Raw genomic sequence first — 24,915 nt, 5'->3', positions numbered from 1 at the left:
TTAAAGCATTATTTAGGTGTCTTCATTGCTTTGACAAAAGTCCAGCTGGTATAGCAAACATTTACTTGGGGCCTTTTTGATATGATGATATTCTGCTTCCCTGGCCACTGTGTCTGTGGATATGGTGTTTGCTCTGTGTTGTAGAGCCCTGATGACGCCCATTTTGTGCTCTAGCAGACGGTGAGAGTCAAACCTTAAATACTGATCCGTATGCATTAGTTTATGGTACACATCAGCTTTCAAATGTCCCCCATTGCTGATGGAAATTTCACAATCTAAGAAAGCTAGCCTGTCACATTTCATGTCCTCCCTGGTGAACTAGATGTGTTTGTCTACTGAGTTGATGTGGTCAGTGAATTGCGATACCTCCTGAGATTTGATTTTCACCCAGGTGTCGTCCACATACCTGAAACAATGGCTCAGTGGTGTTCCAGGATAGGATAATAGTGCCCTCTTTTCCACTTCTTCCATATACAGATTGGCCACAATAGATGAAACTGAGGAACCCATGGTGCACCCATGTTTCTGCCTGTAGTACTGTCCTTTGTATATGAAATATGTCAATTGAAGACACAGTTCCAAGAGCAGACACACTTGGTTGGTGCTGAGAGTGTGGGGTCATACTGTAATCTCTTACGCACCATCTCCACTGCTCCCATCACTGGAACGCAAGTGAATAGAGATGTAACATCATACAAGACCATAGTGTCATCTGCCTCCATAATGACATCTCTCACCTTCTCCCCAAAATCCAAAGTGTTCTGAATATGGTGTGTTGAGCTGCCTACCAACGGGTTGAGGTCAGCAGCCAGGAACTTTGAGATGTTATATGTAACCGAATTGATCATGCAGACAATGGGTCTTAACGGTGCATCCTGTTTATATATCTTCAGTAAATCATACAGACTTGGTGTAGCTTCCCCTGGGTATAATCTGTGGTATGAGGTCTGGTCAATAGCATTGTCATGCACTAACTGCTTATGACAATCTATCACCTTTTTCCTGTAACAACATTTATTTATATAGCACATTTTCATACAAAAAATGTAGCTCAAAGTGGTTTACATAATGAAGAATAGAAAAATAGAAGACACAGTAAGAAAATAAAATAAGTCAACATAAATTAACAGAATAAGAGTAAGGTTCGATGGCCAGGGAGGACAGAAAAAAAAAAAAAACTCCAGACGACTGGGGAAAAAAATAAAATCTGCAGGGATTCCAGACCATGAGACCGCCCAGTCCCCTCTGTAACCACTACCTGGATCTCATTTTAGGAGTTCATAAGAGTTTTTGTCACTAAGCAGAGACAAAATTTTCTCATGATAGTCCGTCAGGTTTAGCACTACTGTGCATCTCTCCTTATCTGCTGGAAGGATGATGATGTTATCGTCCTTACAGAGTGCCATGAGAGCCTACCTCTCCTCCATACTGATACTGGGTGCAGGGTGCTTAGCATTGCTGAGACATGCCGAAACTTTTATCAACAGTTGCTCTGCTTCCACCTCTGCAATGTTGTTATTTCTGATTGCTGACTCTGTGGCTGTGATCAGTTCTACTAGTGGGATTTGTTTCGGTGTGACAGCAAAGCTTAACCCTTTAGCAAGGGCGTTTTTTTCTGCTTGTGTGAGTTGTCTGTCAGACAGATTCTTCACCCACTTGTCCAAATCCTCGGTTTGTGTCTGGCATCTTTCTCTCGTTTGGCTGTAGAGGACACTACCTATCCTATGCTGATGTTTCTGGCACACCACAAGTAGATCAGACTTCCTCTGCTACCTGGTCTTAGACTTTTCGTGCTGTGCTAGTCAGGCCTTCTCAGTGAATTGAATCACCCGTTGAAGCGTTTTCTCACCTAAAAGCGATGAAAACCTTTGTCGGATTTGCTCCTCTTTAGATTTCAAAACATCAATAGTAAAGTTAGTTTGTCTCACCCTTTAATTTAGCAGCTGGCTCTGTGCCTTCTGTAGGATTTTTGTACCTCAGAGACCCTTAGGTATAATTCCTCTCTGTCTATATCTGAGACGGAATCTCAGGTGGTTCCTGTAATCTGCCATCTTAAGTGCTGTTTTCTCATACTCACGTACAAGCTTTAGGCAGCTCTTGCCAAAGTGAATCAAAATGATTGCAGCCATTCCCCAACTCTCTGTGAATGGTACTCATGGCCATACTCATTTGCAAATCATTGATCACACGGCCCATTGCTAGTCAATGGTACTAGTTCAGTCATTAGGCCAAGGTACTGTTTATAAGGTTGGAGAAACCTGCTGGCAACTGAGATGGAGGAAGTCGCTTGGATGAGTGATGAAACGTATCAGAAAAAAATGTCCAGATGAACAGAATCAACTTTCTAGAATTTCCTTACCTGGATTATTGAGCATGCATTAAGACAAACAAGGACCATCCTTTGTCTTTTCCAAATAACATTGCAATACTTCATGAACCGTTGCTTAATTTAGTTTCATTACGCTGCATTAGATTTAAATTTGAAGCTGAAATGTACTAAGGACGTCATTAGGCAGTGTTTTATTTGTAAACAAAATGGTGGCGGTTTTATTAAGTTACTATTACACTTTGATTGTTGACGGCACCGCAACATAAACAACAATGGCGGTGCAGTGACGTCATCATGGAATTATTAACAGGACCACAAGGCCATTAAGCAATATGGGCGAATGTGGTAGTACCAGAACCAGTTAATGTAGAACACACAGCGGCGGGTAAAATATGCAAACTGGGACAGCACACGATTATACAATGCCTGCTCTGCCCCCTGCTCGCTTCACTTGCCAACCCCTCCTGGCCTGCGCTACGTGTCTGTGCCGCTCGCTTATGGGGAAGCGGATGTACAATTTAAACAGGTTTGTATTTTCATGGGAATTGTTATATAAGCATATGTATAGAACTATTTTACATTACAGCGTGTAATTAACTACCTGTATTGTAAAAAATAGTAAAATGTAATAAATTGAAAGAAAATTATACTTCATGTTGCGTTAGAGGTATTCATTGCGTTACACGTTTTCATTCTGTTTGGCTTTGAAATTAACATGCAAATACTTTTAAACTTACACTTTTAGATAGATAGATAGATAGATAGATAGATACTTTCTTTATTAATCCCAAGGGGAAATTCACATACTACAGCAGCAGCATACTGATAAAAAACTAAATTAAATTAAAGAGTGATAAAAATGCAGGTAAAACAGACAATAACGTTGTATAATGTTAATTTTAAGACTTCAGTAAAAACAATTGTTTGAATTAACTTAACTCTTTGCTCGATCAGCTGCTGGCTTGCTGCTGCTGCCGTGCCGTTTGATCTGTATCTCGCACAGCCCTTCGAACATTTAAAAGCCTGTACAGCAGCTGTCGTACTCTTTGTCTTTTATTTCTGGCTCCGGGAGTGGTTAAATCTCTTGGCACAAAGTCTCTACTTCTTGATATTATTTAGTTTATAATTTATAAATGGAATAAGAATCTGAAAATCTAACAACATCACATTAAAGTTAGATAAATTCTGAAACGAATGATACCAAACATATATATGTAGGTTTTAAAATAAGCCCAATTTAAAGCGTGGCAAAAAAGTGACATAAAATCGTTGCACTTTTATGCTTAGGATTTTATATATAGAAAGTAGATTTAATACAGTAGAGTCTCGCTTATCCGACATAAACGGGTCGGCAGAACGTCGGATAAGCGAAAATGTTGGATAATGGCAGGTGTTAAGAAAAAGCCTATTAAACGTCAAACTATGTTATAATTTTACACATTACGAACCTAATAATCATGTTTTACAACAAAACAGAATAAATTAACCGAAAAAATAAACTTACAGTTACAGAATTGTCTGGAGTTAAATACAGTATGTACTGTACTTAAAAAGTTCAGTTCTGTGATGATTTAAAGACATTTTTGATCGTAGTCTGCTTTCCTGGCGAGTGCGTTTCTTAAGCTGTCAAGTCTCGCCATCTTTGCAGCATCATTATGTCGATTCCTGTAGCTTCTTCTTGTTGCTCAATGTAATTAATTGCAGTTTCTAGAGCCTTAACTCGTCACTCATATAGTCAACATCCGTACGAGCGTATACTGTTTACTACAGCATTGTAAATGTGTGTGTGTGTGTGTGTGTGTGTGTGTTTGTGCTGTGACGTGTGAGTCCCCGTCTTGCACCCGAAAACTCGAAGCTGAGTCTCAGTACTTTTAGCAACACCAGCTTTATTCAGCTTGAAACAGCAACAGCGCGGTTATTTATTTTAGCGGGATCTGCCATTCTCCTATACACAGACACAGCAATCAGGCAGGGTCAGGGGGAAAGTAACACTGTGCCCTGCGCATTTATAATGTTCCTTGTTCCTTGTATCACCCATTGATGGCAGGCACTTCTAGCATGTCTGCGATCTTTTCGGATTGGCCTTTATGGCGAACTGCTACAGCGCTGGGTGACTGCGATTGCTTTGGGATGCTCTTCCGCGTGTCGTCCAGTTGGATGGAATCCCACAAGAGTTTAGAATTCTTTTCAAATTCTTTTCAAAGGTAAAGTGCAGGTTAATTTGCTTTATTTATTTTTACTTTATATTATGTATTAATCATTTTTACATGAATAGTTTTTGGTTGTGGAACGAATCATCTGAGTTTCCATTATTTCTTATGGGGAAATTCGCATTGATATACTGTACCAGTGCTTTGGACTGCGTGCACATTTCCAGAACGAATTATGCTCGCAAATCGAGGTTCCACTGTAATTATCTGCGGTGGAGTCGGGAGCAACAAAAAATAGACTACGCTCACGCTCGCAACTTGCAGTTCTTGTTGCCGATTGATGCATTTTTTTTTGGAATGTTGGATAAGCGAAGGTAGGATAAGTGAGACTCTACTGTATGTACTAGTCAATGCCACGACCAGTTGTCACAGCCGAGGTGCTGGTATACAGTAACAGTACATACCATGACAAAAAAGGCCTGCCATTGTCAATGCTTAATCGCCATTAACATTTTTCATTATTCCTTATGGACTGAATAGCTCCACAATACGGTATGTCACATGGTTTTAGTCCATATTAGCATCATGTAGTGGAGACCTATTGACAGAAATTAGTTACATTGAAGGTAGCAAGCTAATTTAATTATTCCCATTTGTGGTGATCATCTCAAGTCTGTTGAGCTTGTACATGTAAGTACCACTGCAGGTTTCCAGTTGAAGAAAAGTGTTTTTAGTACAAAATTGTGATTATGAGTGAGGTAGACACAGATAGTTAGATGAACAAGTTATTAAAAAAGAACACACATTTTTGGAACCCTATCAATCTAGATATTGTGTTGTGAAAGAGCCAGACCCTGACCTGACAGCACTGGGGGCAAGGCAGGGACCCCTACACAAACTACACTGATTTACATTTGACAGTCCAACTAATCTGAAAAGTTATAGTCCAAATGTGCAAACTCCGCATGAACAAGTGAGAACATTGGATGCGTAAAGGAAGCAGTACTAACCACTGCAATGTCCCTTGTGGCAGAGTGTAAGGGCCCCGGCAGGGAGGGGGAGAGAGTATTTTCAAGGCCGTTTCTTCCCCTGGACCAACAGAGGGCAGCCCCTTTGGCTTCCAGCGGGACCATGTGTTATGAATATGGAAGCTCAACCCTTTTGTGACCTGTGGCCACTACCAGGGGGCACCTAGATGTTTGCAGGGCCCTATTTGGCAGCACTTCCGCCACACCAGGAGGTTCTGCCAGAAGACGCTCGTTGGGCACCAGAACTCCTTCCAGGTGGCCTATAAAAAGAGGCCAGTCACCACCACTCAATGGCCTGAGGAGTAGTGGAGACAGAAGGACTGGCAGCACAAAGGGACAGTGTGGTGCTTTGCCTTGTGAGCCTTGTGTTCTGGACTATAAATAAACCGTGCGCTGTATGGACTAAAACATGTGTCATGTCTGCCTGTGTCAGGGTTAGGGTGGCAGTACATGCACGGATTTTTACACCCTGCATCTCAGTCCAACGTCTGAGTAGTTATTTTTCACTTTTCTGTTTCATTACAGTATCCTCATTTCCTAAAGAGAGAAGGGAACAAGCTTCAGATCATGTTGCAAAGAAGAAAGAGGTACAAGAACCGAACAATCCTGGGCTACAAGACACTGGCTGTTGGGTCCATCAACATGGCAGAGGTATGGCATGAATCGGGACTGATATTTGACTTTATATTTTTATGTCAGTAAGATTTTCTTAATGTGATTCACTTCTTACTGATAGCATCAGTGGTTCGTGTATTCATAAATATATCAAAATTTTTAACAATTTACTGAATAATTTAGAATTTTAAATAAATCCATAATAATGTTCAGTTGTAACCTTAAAAGCCTTTCAAAACAAAAAAGCAAATATACAAAGAGCCTCTGGATGGTCTGCACTGGCTTGTGGTGTAGGCTAGTATGGAGTCAGAGAGACTAACATACGAGTAGACTGTGTCGTGTACATTAAACTTCCCAAAGTTAGGTCACATAAAAAAGACTTTCAGTGTAGGATTTGTTATTCAGTAAAGTCAGAGTTGGTCAAGGGTCTGAATGCTATTCCAAGGGTCCTGTATCTCTGATCTTTAGTGTGCGACACCAAGAAGAAAAACAATAACCTGAAAATCTCTCTCAAAATCCAGTCACTATGCTCTTGACAATTATCAAAATGGAATATGGACAGCTTTAGTCATGACTGTAGTAAGTGTTATCATTTCAGGCTTAATTCTTAATTTTTTCTTGCATATTTTCTTATTTACTAAGGTTGTGAACCTTGCAGAACCCGTTACTGTTGTGAGAAAATTACTTTAAGTAGTATTCATGCCTTATTTTGTTTCCTTTATGCGTGCTGCCATTTAGTTCTGTGGTTATCATGGGAACCTCCAGGTAAAGTGTGACCAAGAATCTTTATAATATAGAAGAACTGTTAACGGAAAAAGTACAGAAAGAATAAAAGGCAAAAAAAACCACAGTTCAGTAATCAGAAGCCTTAACACTTTGAACGCGAGGTACAAGGTAAGTCGTATCTCATTGGACCCGTCAAGGTGCGACGTATGAGAGAACTCATGTCTCAGTGCACAGCCACTCAGCCCGCTTGCTGCCACATCTCAGTTATCTGCTATTGTGGTGCCATCTAGTGCATGACCATAGAACTTTTTTTGGCTGCAATAGCTTGCAGAAACTATTGTTATAAATAAGACAGTCGGTTGTTATTTGTCACGAAAAAGGTATAAATTGCTATTGTTTTGAAACAATTAGAATTATTATAAGATGAATTTTTTGATGATAATGACAGATATTAAAATGCTGATAATCAATAGGGTGGTGTGAAACTTGTAGGCTCTGGGGCTGATGAGGAGATTTGCCCCAAGGTCATTTCTTCATCATAAGTCATCTGACTTGTCACGACTGTCAGGACAGCAGTACATGGACATTCTGTCACCCACTGAGCACAAACAGTTATCAACTGCCAAATATGTTGTGTGCAACAAGTATGGACAGGGCAAAAACACGCATTATATTTGTGGCACATTTGCTTTAAAGTCTGCACTCTGCATTGTGCATTGATTCTAGGACTATTTTAGTCATGTTTCTGGTTAAAATAAAGTGATTAACAGTTTCTTTATTTTTTTGACAGTTACTGTTACTTTTTAATACATTGCATTTTTAATGAATTTTAATAGAGTTCATTATCTATACTAATAAAAGGCAAAGCCCTCACTGACTCACTCACTCACTGACTCACTCACTCATCACTAATTCTCCAACTTCCCGTGTAGGTAGAAGGCTGTAAATTTAGCAGGCTCATTCCTTACAGCTTACTTAAAAAAGTTGGGCAGGTTTCATTTCGAAATTCTACGTGTAATGGTCATAACTGGAACCTATTTTTCTCCATATACTGTAATGGACTTTAGCTCGATGGCGGGGGAGCTGCGTGTCACATCATCACGCCTCCCCGTAATCACGTGAACTGACTGTGAATGCAGTGCGTAGAAAAGAAGGAAGAGCTCCCAAAGAGCTGAAGAAAAACGCATACAAGCTTATTCATAAGTGCAGCTACTGCGGAAACAAAGCACGGTGTAAACAGTAAGCTTAAACTAAGTTTATGGACACGCTCCCACTGCCGTTTGCCATGCCTTCGTCGAATACTTTATTCGCGAGATACAGGTTTAATGAGAGGACACGAGGTATAAACGAGACTTTGGATCACTTTGTAACGGAGTTAAAATTGCTGTAGCGAGAAACTTTTAAGTGCCGGGTCTTAGCTAACATTAAATAAAGCCGTAGACATCGCAACATCAAACAAGAGAGCAGCTCACATGAACTGACTGAACGCAGTACGAGTGATCACTTCCTTGCATCAAACCTGTTCAAAAAACGCATTACACAATTGACAAGGTAGGGAAAGAATATGCTCCGAGCTGAGCTCCACAGCTAACACGGTCTTGCAGAAGCAACTTCGTCACGCTGCCACCAAATACTCACAGAAAAATCCGCAAGTTAATACACACGCTGTCTCTAGAGTTTCTCCACACTCAATGTATTCCTCGCATCCCCTTTATACCCTCTGATCTCCCATTTCAATTCAGATGCCTCCACTTTCCAGTAAGGCTCTGCTGCACGATGACAAGTAATAAGTCTCAGGGACTGACCCTACAAAAGGTTGCCATTGATTTCAGGCAAGATTGCTTTTCTCCTGGACAACTATACGTTGCATTCTCAAGAGTGAGCTTGCGCAGCTTCGTCATATTACAACCGGAGTGCTGAACTGACAACGTGCTATATAAAGAGAACTATAACAATCGTAATAAACGAACAATAAAACAGCTGAGAATCCGTGGATTAAATAAAAAGGCAGCTTCCTTGGCAAAGCAAGGAAAAGGATGGCCTTATATGTCGTTCATTTATAAAACAGTGGAGAAGCTGTGTAAAGGCTGCTTCACAATAAACCAGCAGAGTGCCTTATATGAGCAGGCAGTCAGCTAAAGAAGGGAATTAATAAATATCTATAATCGTAATAAACGAACAAAAAAATAGCATACAAGCCGTGGATTAAATAAAGGATATGGGTATCTGAACAGTAAAGTAAGTCTCAAATAGCTACACAATAACTATAGCAATCATAATAAACGAACAATAAAACAGTACAGAACCGCGAAGCAAGGAGAAACGACAGCCTTATATGGTGTTCATTTATAAAGCAGCAGGGAAGCTGTGTGAAGGCAGCTACACAAAAAAACAACAGAGCGCCACACTCTGAATGTATTCCTCGCATCACCGTTATACCCTCTGATCCCCCATTTCCATTCAAATGCCTCAAATTTCCAGTAAGGCTCTGCTTCGTGATGACAATTAATACGTCTCAGGGACAGACCCTACAGAAGGTTGCCATTGATTTGAGGCAACATTGCTTTTCTCCTGGACAACTATACGTTGCATTCTCAAGTGTAAGCTCAGTGCACAGCTTGGTCATATTACAACCGGAGTGCTGAACTGACAACGTGGTATACAAAGAGATCCTTAACAGATAGTTATTGGTATATTTTCCCTCAGTTTAAAAAGGTTTTCTTTTCTTCTTAATAAAAATTTAAAAGCAGTACTTTGTCGCTGCAAAGAGCGGGGATTTTGCTATATACAGTATATATACTGTATATGTACTGTAGATATGTATATATATATATACTGTGTATATATATATATATATATATATATATATATATATACAGTGCATCCGGAAAGTATTCACAGACATCACTTTTTCCACATTTTGTTATGTTACAGCCTTATTCCAAAATGGATTAAATTCATTTTTTCCTCAGAATTCTACACACAACACCCCATAATGACAAGCGTGAAAAAGTTTACTTGCGGTTTTGCAAATTTATTAAAAATAAAAAAATGAGAAATCGCATATACATAAGTATTCACAGCCTATGTGTGTGTGTGTGTGTGTGTGTATATATATATATATATATAGCAACACTCATAACAGTGACAAAACAATTGCATTGACAATCATGTTGCATTATTTTTAAAATGTTTCCTTTTCTTTTTCATAACTTCTTTAACACACTACTTCTCCGCTGCGAAGCGCGGGTATTTTGCTAGTTTAGCATATATCCCTAGAGCTGTGCGGCAGAATCCTGGTAATAACTGGTTCAGCAGTCAATGTGTTAAATCGATGTGCAATTACCGTATATATTCACGTATACGTTGGGTCTTGAAACCCGAAAAATCAATCATTAAATCAGACCCCGACTTATACGCCTGTTCAAAAATGCGACACTTGATTTTTTTTTTTTGTTTACATCTTCTCGCCTCCTCCAATCTCGCAGCAGTTTCTCAGATGCATCGAATTTTGTTGCAGCAGCGCAGTTACCAATTTCTTTTCGCTACTTTAACGACATTTAATTTAAAACCAGCTTCATATTTTCTTCTGCTCGAACGCTCCATTGTAGATAAGGGATGCTCTTACGATAAAGGTGTATGAAGGTGTGAGATACAAAAAACACAAATCAGTGCAAACATTGCTTCGGAATGGTTTGGATTTTACCATGTGGTCACACAGGCACAATAGAGAGAGAGAGAGAGAGAGAGGTTAGGAGCACACGATGATACAGCGCATTGCCACTCCCACATAGAAAAAAAAGGCAGTATGCTCCGTGATTACTGTCTCAGTTGGGTGTTAGCATATCTTAATCTATTAAACCAATAGTGTGAGTTTTCCGCATTCGACTTATACAACCATCATTATAAAATACCTGAAATTATACAGTAAAATCCAGTCTCGACTTAGCCACAGGAGAACTTACCTGCGAGTATATACAGTAATAATGAAAAATAGAACAGAAAAAATAAATTGACAATACTCATAAGAAACACCCAACCAGTTAGTCAGAGCACAACAATGAGGGACTGCAAATCCCATGAGTCTTTATAGAGCTGGGAGGAGTCAATTGATGGTTATAGACAGTGTATTAATCAAAACACACAAGACAGGTAATTAGTTGGGGAGCCTCCCCTTATACTGGCCGTAGGTTCCAGTTCATGTCAGGACAGTTAAAAGTTGCACAACAAATACACATTTGACAACACAGTATGGTTTATCTGAGCTTTTATGGAGGAGGCTTAATGAGAACAGGAAATGAACAGACAGAAATGACGTGGCTGGAGACAGGTCGGAAATGACATCATGAGGAATCCGGCAGTGCGATGAATTGATGGAGTGATATGGAGGTATTCTTTGTGGGAGATCAGAGCCGTTTCTTGCGGTAAGGTTTTTTATTCTGCCGTTTGCCTGCGGGTGTATAGGAAAAGAGAGCATTAGTGCCGTATTCCGAATCCCCATTTCTTGTGGTTTCACATGCGATCGGGCCTTTTGACTGTCCCCTAGTCACGCGTGTGTGACAACAGGTAGCACCCACAAAACACAGGGAACTTAAAGACATTTAAAGAAACCCTGCAGAAATATTGTTAAACAGAACAGAAATAATGATACATTGTCTATTCATTAAATGACCAACAAACAGAACATTATTAGCAGAAATAATCACTCCTAACACAGTAATTCAAACTGAAAAATGAATGAAAAAGACAAAACAACACAGGCCAGGGAAGGAACTCTGGCCAAAAAGTGACATTCTACTTGCTTAGACACATCACATTTGCTCCTGTGCAGAAGTGTCGATTAGTGCTAATCAAGCTTATGTTTTAGGAGCAAACCATAGTTTAAAAAACATTTTAAAAAAAGTGTAAAACACACAACTGTGCTTAGCATGCAGACTGTGGTGTCTGTGTCAACCCAGGAGGAAATGTGAAATCATAAAAGAGTAAGTAAAGCTGCCACCCATAAACATAGGCTCTCCGCCTGCTTCCTTTCTCCCCTGACGAGACTGATACATTATTATCCAAACCACTCTCCTTTGCCATAGAGAAGACCACTAACAACAGGAGCAAATTGCTTCTCAAGTACCCCGAGCCATGACGACACAGCTATCTGTCCATTAGTAAACTGATTCTTGGAGCCTTTCCAAAGCTGCAAAACATACTGTTTGTGAAAAATAAAAAGCAATAATTGAGTAGTCAAGAATCATGTTACAACTACCCTGCTGATCAAATCTTTATTACTGACAAAAAAAAGGGAAAAAAAACTCCACTGACAGTATGAGATCAATGGCTCACATTACAGGGAATTTTGCAACCAAAATCAATTACTAGCTATGCCCATGTCATTTCATTTTACCAGAATCCATCTGTTTGTCTTCTTATTTGCTCATTCTGTTCAGAATTGTGGGGAACCAGCACCTGTAACTGGTAGGAAGTGTCCTTGAATGGGGTACAAACTAGTCACGGGGCCAAATTACACAGTCACAGATGAACAACGGTGAATGCTTTAACGCCTGGACTCAGATGTGGGTGTAAATGAGTGGAAAGGCGTAATGGGTGAAGCAGTACGGCTGTGTTTAAATTGGTGGCACTTGCTTGTGGTTGTTACAGGAGACCTGTGTGGTTTTTAAAAAGTGACAGCTGCCGAAAGAGCCAGGGACATTCGAACTATACAGAAGATCATCAGGAATCTTCAGCATTCAGCATATGTTTATAATAGCAAGAGGTGCTTGACAGTGTTTTTCTTAAGAGCATTTTTGTGACATTAGTTGCTGACCTGGAAGGGGTTTAGGTAGGGGTCTCTTTTAGGGAAGTGGCAATGATAAAAAATGATGCAATAGTGATAGATGAGCCTGAAGGTCATGTCACCCTATACAACTTTTCCAGCAATTTTCATTATCCTGATCCTCAATGATGTTCACAAGAACAGAAGAATGGCTTTAAAATGAACAAGACATTTGGCACGACGCAGTCTGGAAATTCTATACTTTTAACTTTTGCAAGATTTCCTCAAGTTGTGATTTGTAGGTCTCCAAGGTACAATAGCTTGGTTGCATGCATCACAGTGAAGAATGTAATTTGTGTGCAATGTACTATTAATCCATCCTTCAGCTTTTCATCTTTGAATCTGTGTTTCCTTAAACGGTTTGACTGCTTTCTTTTTTCTTTTTCATAGTTTACACCGCACATACTCAAAGGTAGTTAATCGATCTCCTCTTTGTAAAATACTTGCCGAACTGTACACATTATTCTAAGCGATGCATCAGAATTATGTAGCATAACTACCCGTCTTGATTTTTCTCGCCACTGCTTGCTATGTAACCCTAAATCTTTGTTCTTGGCCTTCTTGTTCTCTTCTTCACATCCTGTTTATAGACAGTAAGAAGTCCACAGTGGTCTCCAAGACTTCTTCACAGGGTATACTTTTATGTGTCAGATCTCCCATTGTGTATTCAGAAGGTATTGAGATCCCTTCACTTTCTGCACTTCGGTGTGTCGAAGATTTCATTTTAAATGGGCACATTTGCCTTGTTGTCCATCAGTCTACACCTAATAACCCATAATGGCAAAGTAATAACATGTTTTTAGAAAAGTTCACAAATGTATTAAAAAATCAAACACTGATATATATCACTTATTGAAGTATTTAATCACTCAGTTAAGTACTTGGTAGAAGCCCCATTGGAAGCAATTCTAGGTTCGGATCTCTACAGGATTTGCTCATCTGGATTTGAGCAGTACAACAACAACAACATTTATTTATATAGCACATTTTCATACAAAAAAATGTAGCTCAAAGTGCTTTACATAATGAAGAATAGAAAAATAAGAGACACAGTAAGAAAATAAAATAAGTCAACATTAATTAACATAGAATAAGAGTAAGGTCCAATGGCCAGGGGGGACAGAAAAAAAAAAACTCCAGACGGCTGGAGAAAAAATAAAATCTGCAGGGATTCCAGACCATGAGACCACCCAGTCCCCTCTGGGCAATCTACCTAACATAAATGAAACAGTCCTCTTTGTATTTAGGGTTTTCACGGAAGGATTTGATGATGATGATCACGTGGACTTCTGGCTTTTAGTCCATCAATGTTGGGCATCATGGTGCTTTGAGTAGGTGGTGGTGGCGCAGGCCGCCACCACAAGAAACGGAAAAAGAAACAGAAGAGAGAGTAGGGGTCAGTACGGATTTTAGAGCCACCATGAATAGTTATTATGATGAATTGAACATACAGAGTATCAGGATTAAGATAAAGTGAAGTTATAAAAGGCCATGTTAAAGTAATGTGTTTTCAGCAGTGTTTTAAAGTGCTCTACTGTATTAGCCTGGCGAATTCCTATTGGCAGGCTATTCCAGATTTTAGGTGCATAACAGCAGAAGGCCGCCTCACCACTTCTTTTAAGTTTAGCTTTTGGAATTCTAAGGAGACACTCATTTGATGATCTAAGATTACGATTTGGAATATAAGGTGTCAGACATTCCGATATATAAGATGGGCGAGATTATTTAAGGCTTTATAAACCATAAGCAGAATTTTAAAGTCAATTCTGAAAGACACAGGTAACCAGTGTAGTGACATCAAAACTGGAGAAATGTGTTGGATTTTCTTTTCCTAGTTAGGATTCTAGCAGCTGCATTCTGCACTCGTTGCAAATGATTTATGTCTTTTTTGGGTAGTCCTGAGAGGAGTGCGTTACAGTAATCTAGTCGACTGAAAACAAAAGCGTGAATTAATTTCTCAGCATCTTTCAATGATATAAGAGGTCTAACTTTTGCTATGTTTCTTAAGTGAAAATATGCTGTCCTAGTGGTCTGATGAATATGAGATTTAAAATTCAGGTTACAGTCAACAGTTACCCTAAGTTTTTACTTCCGTCTTAACTCTAATCCTAATGCGTCAAGTTTATTTCTGATAACCTCACTGAATCCATTTTTGCCAATCAATACAATTTCAGTTTTCTCTTTATTTAACTTGAGAAAATTACTATTCATCCATTCAGAAATACCAGTAAGACATTGTGTTAGTGATTCGAGAGAGTCGGTGTCATCAGGTGCTATTGATAAGTACAGCTGTGTGTCATCAGCATAGCTGTGGTAGCTCACGTTGTAACCTGAGATAATCTGACCTAACGGAAGCATGTAGATTGAGAAAAGCGGACCCAGGATAGAGCCTTGTGGAACACCATATAGAATATCATGTGTCTTTGAGTTGTGATTACCACAACTAACAAAGAATTTTCTCCCTGCCAGGTAGGATTCAAACCAATTTAAGACACTGCCAGAGAGGCCCACCCATTGACTAAGGCGATTTCTAAGAATATTGTGATCAATGGTATCAAATGCGGCACTCAGATCTAAGAGGATGAGAACAGATAAATGGCCTCTGTCTGCATTTACACGCAAGTCATTTACTACTTTAACGAGTGCAGTTTCTGTGCTGTGATTTGTTCTAAAACCTGACTGAAATTTATCAAGAATAGCATGTTTATTAGGTGGTCATTTAACTGCATAATGACTGCCTTCTCTAGAATTTTACTTAAGAAGGGCAGGTTAGAGATGGGTCTAAAATTTTCAAAAGCAGAGGGTCAAGATTATTTTTCTTGAGTAGGGGTTTAACTACAGCAGTCTTAAGACAGTCTGGGAAAACCCCGTATCTAATGACGAATTTACTATGTCAAGAATATTATCAATTAGCGCCTGATACTTCCTTGAAAAACCTTGTTGGTATTGGGTCAAGGACACAGGTGGAGGGTTTCATTTGAGAGATTATTCTATGTAAATCAGGTAAATCTATCCTGGTGAAAGAATTTAATTTGTTTATAATGGAGTACTGGGGCTTAGGAGGTTCACAGTGTTGGGGAGATATACTATATTATTTCTAACATCATTAATTTTTTGATTGAAAAATATAACAATGTTCTCACAGGTTTTCACTGGAAGTATTATGGGGCATTCCTTTATGTTACCTGGGCTTAGCAGACGATCAATTGTAGAAAATAAGACTCTGGGATTACTAGCATTGTTATTTATAATCTAGAGAAATAGCGCCTCTCAAGACGGACTGTGTTATTGTATTCTGTTATTTTAACCTTCAATATCTCATAATGGATAGTTAGTTTAGTTTTCCTCCATTTATGCTCAGCTCTACGACATGTTCTTTTAAATCAGACACTCTTTGGGTCTTCCATGGTATAACAATGCTAGAAGATTTTTAACTGTCTTTTCAGGTGCAACTATGTCAACAGCAGCTCTTACTTTAGAATTAAAGTTTTCCACTTTACTATTTACATCATCCTGCTATTATAGCTGGCACTATAACGGACTGATTGCTTAGAATGTTTGTAAATTTTAAAGCTGCTGAGGAGTCAAAGAAGCGTTTTTTAACAATATGCTTCTCATGAATGTTTTCTATACTGAATAGTAGAAGAAAGTGGTCTGAAAGACCAATATCAACGATCTGCTTCACATCAACTTTAGTCCTTTGGTGATAATTAAGTCTAACGTATGACCTGCTTTATGTGTAGGCTGATTAACGAGCTGTCTCAAATCAAAAGAGTCCAGGAGGTTCATAAATTCCTTTACTTTTAGGTCACACTGATTATCGATATGAAAGTTAAAGTCACCTACAATTAAGAGTGTGTCATAATTGTAATTAAAATTGACATTAGGTCTGAGAATTCCTCAATGAAAGACGCGTTAAATTTAGGAGGTCTATACACGGATAAAATGAGAACATGAGAAACTCCATGAATAACAACGGCGAGATACTCAAAGGACTTAAATTCACCAAAACTAACATCTTTACATTTTAACCGGCTCGAGTAAATATTTGCCAATCCGCCCCCCTTTTTTCCCTGGCGGTCTGCACGAGTAAAACTGTAATCCGGAGGCGCAGATTCGATTAAAACAGCTGCGCCATCTGAACTGAGCAATGTTTCATTTAGTGCAATAAAATCAATGTTTCTATCACTAATAAGATCATTGATAAAAAACGTCTTGTTAGTTAAAGCTCTAACATTTAATAGCGCCATATTTAATGTTTCAGAGGGGCAGAGCTGAATTCTATGCGCGTTATTAGTTATTGGAACAGAAACTAAATTATTTTTGTTAAGTAGATACCAGTCTTCCTAGCAGATCCTCTCAAGCTCCGTTAGACTGAATGGAAAGCATCTATGAACTGCTATCTTCAGGTCTTTCCACAGGTGTTCTATGGGACTTAAGTCTTGTCCACTCAAGATTTGTTCTGAAACCAGTCTAGCATTGTTCTGGCTGTATGGTTCGGGATCTTTATTATGTGAAAAGGTGGACTGTCATGCCAGTCTGAGATCACGTGACTCCCGGAGCAGGTCTTCTTCAGGGACCTCTCTGTGTTTGGCTGTATTCTTCCATTCCTTGAATCTGACTAGCCCCTCTGTAACTGCCAGTGAGAAGCACCCCCATAACATGATTCTACCACCACCATGCTTCATTATTGGGCAGGTGCCAACAGAGTGGAAGGACCAGGGGAGAAGGCTTTGGTGAGGCAGTACCTCCCCTGGGACACTAGAGGGCAGCCCTCCTGGGCAGCTCAGGCACCATGGATTCCCACAGGGCATGTCGGGAGCTGGAGTTTGGTGCAGCCCTGTTGGATTCCATGGGGGCCACCAGGGGGAGCTGCAGAACCCTATAGAGAACCTCCAGCGCACCTGGGAGTAATTCCAGATAATACTAATGATCCACCTGGAACATTCCCAGGATCTGAATAAGAGGAGCTGCCTCACTCCATTGAATGACTAGAGTCGAGAGGAAGAGGACAAAGCCTGAAAAGGAGTGGAGGCAGATGGACTGGCAGCAAGAAGGGACTGTGTATTAGTGTGTTGGTGTTTTGTGCACATTAAGCTGTAAATAAACCGAGTGTTGTGTTGAACCCGTGTTCTGTCTGTGTGTGTTTGGGTTAGGGTGGCAGTTCTCCCCCTGGTGGCATCACACAGGGTTGTGTTGAGGTGCAGATCTGGGAAAAGCTACAAAAAGCACCTTCAGCTTTGAAGTTTCCCAAGAACACAGTGGCCACCATAATTCTTAAATGAAAGACGTTTGAAACAACTTGTTACTGTGGCCAAGCAATTCTTGAATCTTTGATTCAATGCACAATGCTCCAGAAGGCCTGGTCTTTGCCTTGATGTTCAATAGCAAACTCTAGTCTGGCTCCGATTTAATTTTTGGACAGCAAAGGCTGTTTTCTTATTTCACCACTCATGCAGGTCAAATTTGTGTGATCTCTTTCTGATTGTAGGTGCATGCACTTTGACACCAACTTTGACCCTTCAGCTTACGGGTGAGTCACGCAGTCAAGGTCATTAGTGGGAGTTCAGGAGAAGTGCATTTAAAACTGAAGCCAGGAAGCGCTTCTTTACACAAAGAGTTGTGGGGCTCTGGAACAAACTACCAAGACATGGAGTTGAAGCAAAAACAGTGACAACCTTTAAGAAGAATCTGGATGAGATTTTTCATATTAGCTAAACAAACTAACTTGAGGGAATGGTATCCTCTAGTTAGTCAATTTTTTTATGTGGTAAAATTTTTATATGGTGAAATCTGGAACAAGCTATGTAGTTGAAGCGGAAACCTTGACAAACTTTAAGGAAAACCTGGATGAGATATTGGGAAAACTTCGCTATTAGCTAAACAAACAGGCTTGATGGACTGAATTGCCTCCTCTCGTTTGTCAAATTTCTCATGTTCTAACAGTTGCAAGAGTTACCTGCATATCCAGCGGTGAAATTTGTGGTGTTCTTAGAGACTTCTTTCAATATCAAAAGGTCAGCTTGTGGGCTGAATTTGCTGGGTTGGCCAGTCCTGGACAAATTACAGTACAATACAATTTATTTTTGTATAGCCCAAAATCACACAAGAAGTGCCGCAATTGGCTTTAGCAGGCCCTGCCTCTTGACAGCCCTCTAACCTTGACTCTCTAAGAAGACAAGGAAAAACTCCCAAAAAAACCCTTGTAGGGAAAAACTGGAAGAAACCTTGTGAAAGACAGTTCAAAGAGAGACCCCTTTCCAGGTAGGTTGGGCATGCAGTGAATATCAAAAAAGGAGGGTAAATGCAATACAATACACAGAACAGAACACAAGTAATCCTCAATACAATATAATAGTGCAATAGAAATATTACAAGTACAGAGCAGAATTCAACAGTAGATGATATCACATAATAGGATTTGGATTTGTTCAGAGTCCTGGAGACCTCAGCCATCAAGCTGCCTACCCCTAATGGCCATTCCACAGCTGAGTCAGCGCTGGGCCAGCCAAATCCATTGAAAGGACCCCTCTACCTGATGATTCCTGCAATCCTCCATCAGAAATGAGTTTACCTTAGGCAGGTGAAACAACTTTTCAGGTGGACAGTGGCACCAAGTGCCACATTTGGGTACCGAGCATAGAAACAGAATAGGTGAGGGTTACTAACAAATTGTAACTATCATATTACTTATGTTTTAGTGTTAATGTCTAACAACAGAGATGCAGTCTGCACAGTTAATCAGCAGCTCTAGTCAGGGTATGTTAAACTGAAGTAGTTAGTCTTTAGCTGGGATTTGAAAGCGGAGACCGAAGGGGCATCTCTTATAGTAGCAGGCAGACCATTCCACAGTTTAGGAGCCCTGTAACTAAAAGCTCAACCTCCCACTGTTATTTTATGAGCAGTCATTTGGAATTCATGCCACTTATCTATGATTTTCCTTACTGTGGAATGATGGATTTCAAATAATTTGGTGACCTTTTCAAAACCCATGTCAGACTGATAAGCATCCACAACTTCCTTTGTGAGAGTGTTAGAGAATTCGTTTGATTTTGGCATGATGACACCACTTACGTCAATAGCAAAGAGAACACTGGACCCTTAATATCTGGGGTTTAAATCAGACAGGGTCTACCTGCAGACTCCGTAAGGAGGCATCTGATCTCGAACACCGCATTCTAATCTGATGGATATGAAGTGAAGAGTTGCACTTACTTTTTCCCACAGGATAAATCTGCATTTTTGTTAATTTAGATGGTGACAAAGAATACTCCATGTCAGTTTTATCTGTCATTTGTTCAGGTCTATCACATTTATCTGTAGGCACTGCTTGCAGTTTGCCCATTCAAATATGTCAAAAAGTCAACTATTTGACTATATATATACCATGGGGTATGCTTACTTTTTCACATATCTGTATGAGGGCAAAAGCACACAAAGCATAGTAACTAATGATTTAAGATACGGATATCTCTAAGCTGAAAGAGGTGTCCTTAGTTTGAGCTGTGTTGCCAAGAGAGAGCAGGTGCCCCAAACCTAAACAAGCACTCACTGTGCCTCCAGCTGTTTTTGGTACAGAACTTCTATTGTTGCTGTCATCCAGAAATAACTCTGCTGACTCACAGGATCGGTCAAATCCGTTCTTTTTCCTCAAGTCTTGTGGGTAGGATCACTGGTGTCTAGTGGCCTGCATTTCCGGTTGTAGCTTGGTTACTGTTCCCTCTGATACTCGCTGACGGTTAATATTTTTTTGGTACTTTGTTTATTAAATGTCAGAAAATGTCAAGTCATTTTCTTGTGAAAGTCTAAAAATAGAAGAAACTTGTTGCACTGCTGAGGTAGGCTGAATTTGACTCTGCTGAGCATCAATGGAGTACAACACTATTGATCCAAAGTTTTTGAATGCTGTGCTGGGACCTTTCCTAGCCGGGACGCTGTAATGGCAGGACAGTATTGAAGGAGGCATAACCCAACCGGGATGGGGCTGAATCCACATCCTATGCAAAGGGACAGTAGGGAGGAGTTGGGATATTAGTTCCTCCTGCAGTATAATAGATGGCAGTGCTCCACTGGTGTGGATCCAGTAAGGATGCCCGCAAGGGTTTATGGGAATTGTAGTCCTGAGAGACAACTCTATCAGGGTCCTTGAGTGCCACCAGAGTGCTCTACAAGGAGAAAGACTCCCTGCTTCAGGAGGCTTCCATTGGGCAATATCCCGATACCAGATGTATTCCTAGGTCTGACATATAAGCGAACTGTCCAGCCTCCTCCAGTGAGTTGGGGTGCATGAAAGCGAATCTCACCTGGAGGAGGTAAAGGAGGATTGTTCATTGAAAGGCTGTAGAATTGGTCTGTATAAGCAGCTATCTTCTGAAATAAAAACCTTTATTTTACACCTGGGACTGTTTAGTGTGGTATGTCTGGGGTTTTGGGGCTCAGTGGCACCCCCTGTCTTTTAAAAGTTGTAGTGGAAGAGTTTCCAACAATCCTGCTTAAACCAACCCCTGCTTCACCCCCCAGGTCATGCAGCACCCGACGGAAGGCGGGCAGGTTCTGACACTCTTCAGCAACATGAAGGATGCAGCTGCCAAGGTGGCAGAGATCTGGATTTTCTCACTTTCCAGCCAGCCCATTGACCATGAGGAAGGCTCCATGCCAAGTGAGCAAAAGGTCAAGTTAACAGGTACTGTACCCCGGGATCAAACAATAGTCAAACATCGCTTTTACACTGATAATTATAATAATGATTAATGACATTTATGTAGTGCTTTTCTTGCTGCTCAAAGAGCTCTACATAGACGAAGCGGAGCCACTTCAACTGCCATTAATGTGTAGCACCCACCTGGATGATGCAGTGGCAGCCATTATTGCGCCACTACGCTTGCCACACATTAGCTATTAGGTGATGAAGGACTGAAAGATACTTAGCCAATTAAAGACAAGGGATGAATAGGGGGCCAGAATAGACAAGGGCGTGGTGAGAAATTTAGCCTGAATATCTTTTCAGGTTTTAATGATCACAGAGAGTCAATACCTCCATTTTACGTCTCATTCTAAGGACAGTGCCATATTTGCAGCCCTGTGTCCTTGTCACTGCTCTAGGGCATTGGAATCCACATTAAGACAACAGGATACATGCCCCCTGCTGGCCTCACCAACACCTCTTCCAGCAGCAATCCCAGATTTTCCTAGATGATCTCCCATCTAAGTACTGGCCAGCCTGAACATTGTTAGCGTCAAGTGGCTGACCTATTCTGAAGCACTGGTGTTTGATAACATCAAAACAGACATGGTGTACATACAGTTGTTCTATCTGTTCATAAGGGTTCAAGCAGGGAGAAAAGGTACATTCAATCCTGGTGACTCTGTGGTGAAGTGTGTTAGGGGTCCATGGTGTTGTATAAAAACAATACGCTCAAGCTTAGTAGGTGCACTGGTTTTTGGTCCCCATATATTGCAGAACTTGACAACTGAAAGAAAAAAAAAGAAACAGTAAGAGTAAATAATGCAAAAATAGACATCTGCTATCATTAGCATCTTCCCAGACATGAGTCCAAAAGTGGTGAAGCTTGGTTTGGTTTGGCAGAAGTGGCACCAAAGTCCTTCAGGCTGGCAATCCTCAGTCCTGGGTATGAATAATAGGGCGACTATCAGGATGACAGTGCCCCCCTGAAGGTCAGGAGTGCCATTATACTTGGTGTCCTCCAAACACACATGCATGACATGACAGAATGCGGCTACAAAACCAGGTGGCCCAGACGGTGTGTTTTAACAAGGAATTTGGCTGATTGCGTATTCATTTGCAAAGGCAACCAGTTTAGCCAGTTTCCTCATTGACACTCTGTGTGTCGTAATCATGGAACCTGCACCCATGAGACATTAGAAAGCACCTGAGCAGGATCAAAGGGGGATCGAGAAGGAAAGATGGAAGAAAAATCAAGAGAGCGAGAGAGAGAGTGAAGTTGGGAGTGCCAGCAGGTGCAAGAGGCACAGCGATAGGGATGGCGCTCTGGGGGCTGGTCGCTCTAGCTGAACTTTTAGATAGCAGGAGCGACCAAAGGGCTTCAGAGATCATGAAGCAGCGAGGCACTGAGTCTTGTAGGATAAAAGAAAAATAGCCCAATTTTAACATTTGTCATTTTATTTTTGATTTTAACCCCAGTATTGGCTATTTATTTATTAACTGATTTTACTCTTACAGGCAGCCACTTGTTTGCATTGGATTATTTATTAATTTCTATGAAGAACCGCACCACATTTTATTCATTTTTTGGACACAGCTGGTTTTGGAAATAAAATGCTTAAATGTGCACCCTACCTTGCTTGTTATTTGTCCTGGGTTCAGGATTATTGATGACCCGGGTCCAAGAGGAGTATTCCAGCTGCAGGCAACTCGGAAAAACAGGCTCTTCCTTATGAACAGACAAAGCAAGATGATTCTCTGCATCTTTGACCCAGCACTGAAAACATTTACCAATAATATATAATTTGTAGTAGAAAGAGCATCTTAATATACCATTCGGGTCCAAAATGCATATAAATGACAAAAAAGTGTGCATGAAGAAGGTAAAAATATGAAGAGGAATAAACCTCACCAAGAAAAACTTGTTAACCTACCAACAGGCTTTGTACTTCTATCGAGTAGCTTCCCATTTTTTCTCTTCTAAACATCTGTCCCTCTCTCCAAAACTCTATCTTTTTCTCCAAGCTGTTGAGCCTTCACCCCAACTCTCTTACTGAGTCCACTTTTGAGGAATGACTGGTAAGAGATGAGCTTTTATTCCACAAACTAGGATTAACGTTTAGGGGTGTGTGTAGAGCATCTCTGGACCAATGGAGGTGCCTCTGAATTCTCTGACAGAACTGCATTCCTGAGCTGTGTTAACACAGGTTGATTCGATTGAACGGCTGGGGATGTCAAAATACGTGACTTCCAGTCATGGAACAGTGCAGCGACTGCCCCCAACTATTATGAACTGTGCATTTTGAGAATTTTTTTTTCTCTCTTTAACTATTTTCAACTAATATACTGTATTATGTAGGAAAATGGACTAATTTTCCTCTAGCATGTTCCGAGTGGTCCCTTCGCAGTTAAGTTTCCTGAAGGTAATGATTAATTATACATGGTGCTGCAACATTATTTTGTTTTAAAGTCGAAAGCCACCAGTTTATTGTTCCTGTTACCAGCATGTGGTTCCCACTTGCCTTGAAAGTTGTGTAGCACAAAATGGCATCATCAGTGCAATCCTTTAAATATGGTGCAAAAATTAATTTGGTGTCCGGGATTGGGATGAAAACTCTATCTAATGAAACATATATTCTTTCTCTTTTTTCTGGTTTCCCATTCTACCATTTCTCTTGCTGACTTTGAATTCTGGTTTACAATTAGGCTTTGGTGTATGGGGTTTGGTTTTTAAGGTTTCAACTTGTTTCTAGTTTCATCTTCTTCCAGAAGTGATCCTACCTGGTTGGGCCCTTCAGCAAGGCCCTTAGCCTTAAGAAAATGCCTAGGAGTGCTGTAGAATGACTGACCATGTGTTCTGAGCCCCAAGGGTCATGCCGAAAGTCAATTTCCCCCTGGGTATTAATAAAGTACAGTGGTACCTCTGTATACATCCTTAATCCGTTCCAGATTCTTTGACTTATACCAATCAGGACTTATACCAAATGAATTTTTCCCATAAGAAATAAAGGGAAAATGATTTATCCGTTCCCATGAAAAAAAATCCTATTGTTATTGGCATATTATACATTTATGGGGTTGTATAAAATAATTTAAACACTGCTTAATACTAAAATACATAAATACAAAAGCAATTACATGAAATAAATGAAAATTTAACCTCACTTTACTTTTCAATAACGTCTTTGTTTTTCACAATCGTAGATACTGTCATTCTCGACATACAGTATGCAGCAGCCATGTCCCGGATACACATACCACCTTCATACTTTTCAACAATCAATTCAATTACATGAAAAAACACAAAATCACGTGAAAATTCACATAGAGTTATGGCGCAGGTTTTTCACTGAATGCTAGCAACTGGCGTACTGACGCTCGTGGGCAGTCATGGCTTTATCTCGAGAGGGAGGTAAACAAGGGTAGCACGCAGTGTTCTAGCACGCGAGTCATATTCCAAACAAAGGTCATATACCAAGTAAACTTTTCTGCATCAAACAGCACGTATACCAAGTTGGACTTCATCCAAAGCGGACATATACCGAGGTACCACTGTATAT

At 40.2% G+C, this 24,915-nt stretch overlaps 1 protein-coding gene across 2 annotated transcripts in view; it reads left to right on the top strand.

The window, feature by feature from the left end:
- pacs2 (phosphofurin acidic cluster sorting protein 2) overlaps positions 1-24,915 on the top strand; it is a 302,620-nt gene that overhangs the window by 176,655 nt on the left and 101,050 nt on the right. For both annotated transcript variants that reach the window (XM_039741990.1, XM_039741989.1), the window contains exons 4-5: positions 6,033-6,158; positions 21,193-21,355. In XM_039741990.1, the coding sequence (XP_039597924.1) occupies positions 6,033-6,158; positions 21,193-21,355 (289 nt within the window). The remainder of the gene's footprint in view (positions 1-6,032; positions 6,159-21,192; positions 21,356-24,915) is intronic.

The sequence above is a fragment of the Polypterus senegalus genome, chromosome 18 (assembly GCF_016835505.1).
Source record: "Polypterus senegalus isolate Bchr_013 chromosome 18, ASM1683550v1, whole genome shotgun sequence".
NCBI lineage: Eukaryota > Metazoa > Chordata > Cladistia > Polypteriformes > Polypteridae > Polypterus > Polypterus senegalus.
The sequence above is the reverse complement of the archived record's forward strand: the minus strand, read 5'-3'. Positions and strand labels throughout refer to the sequence as shown.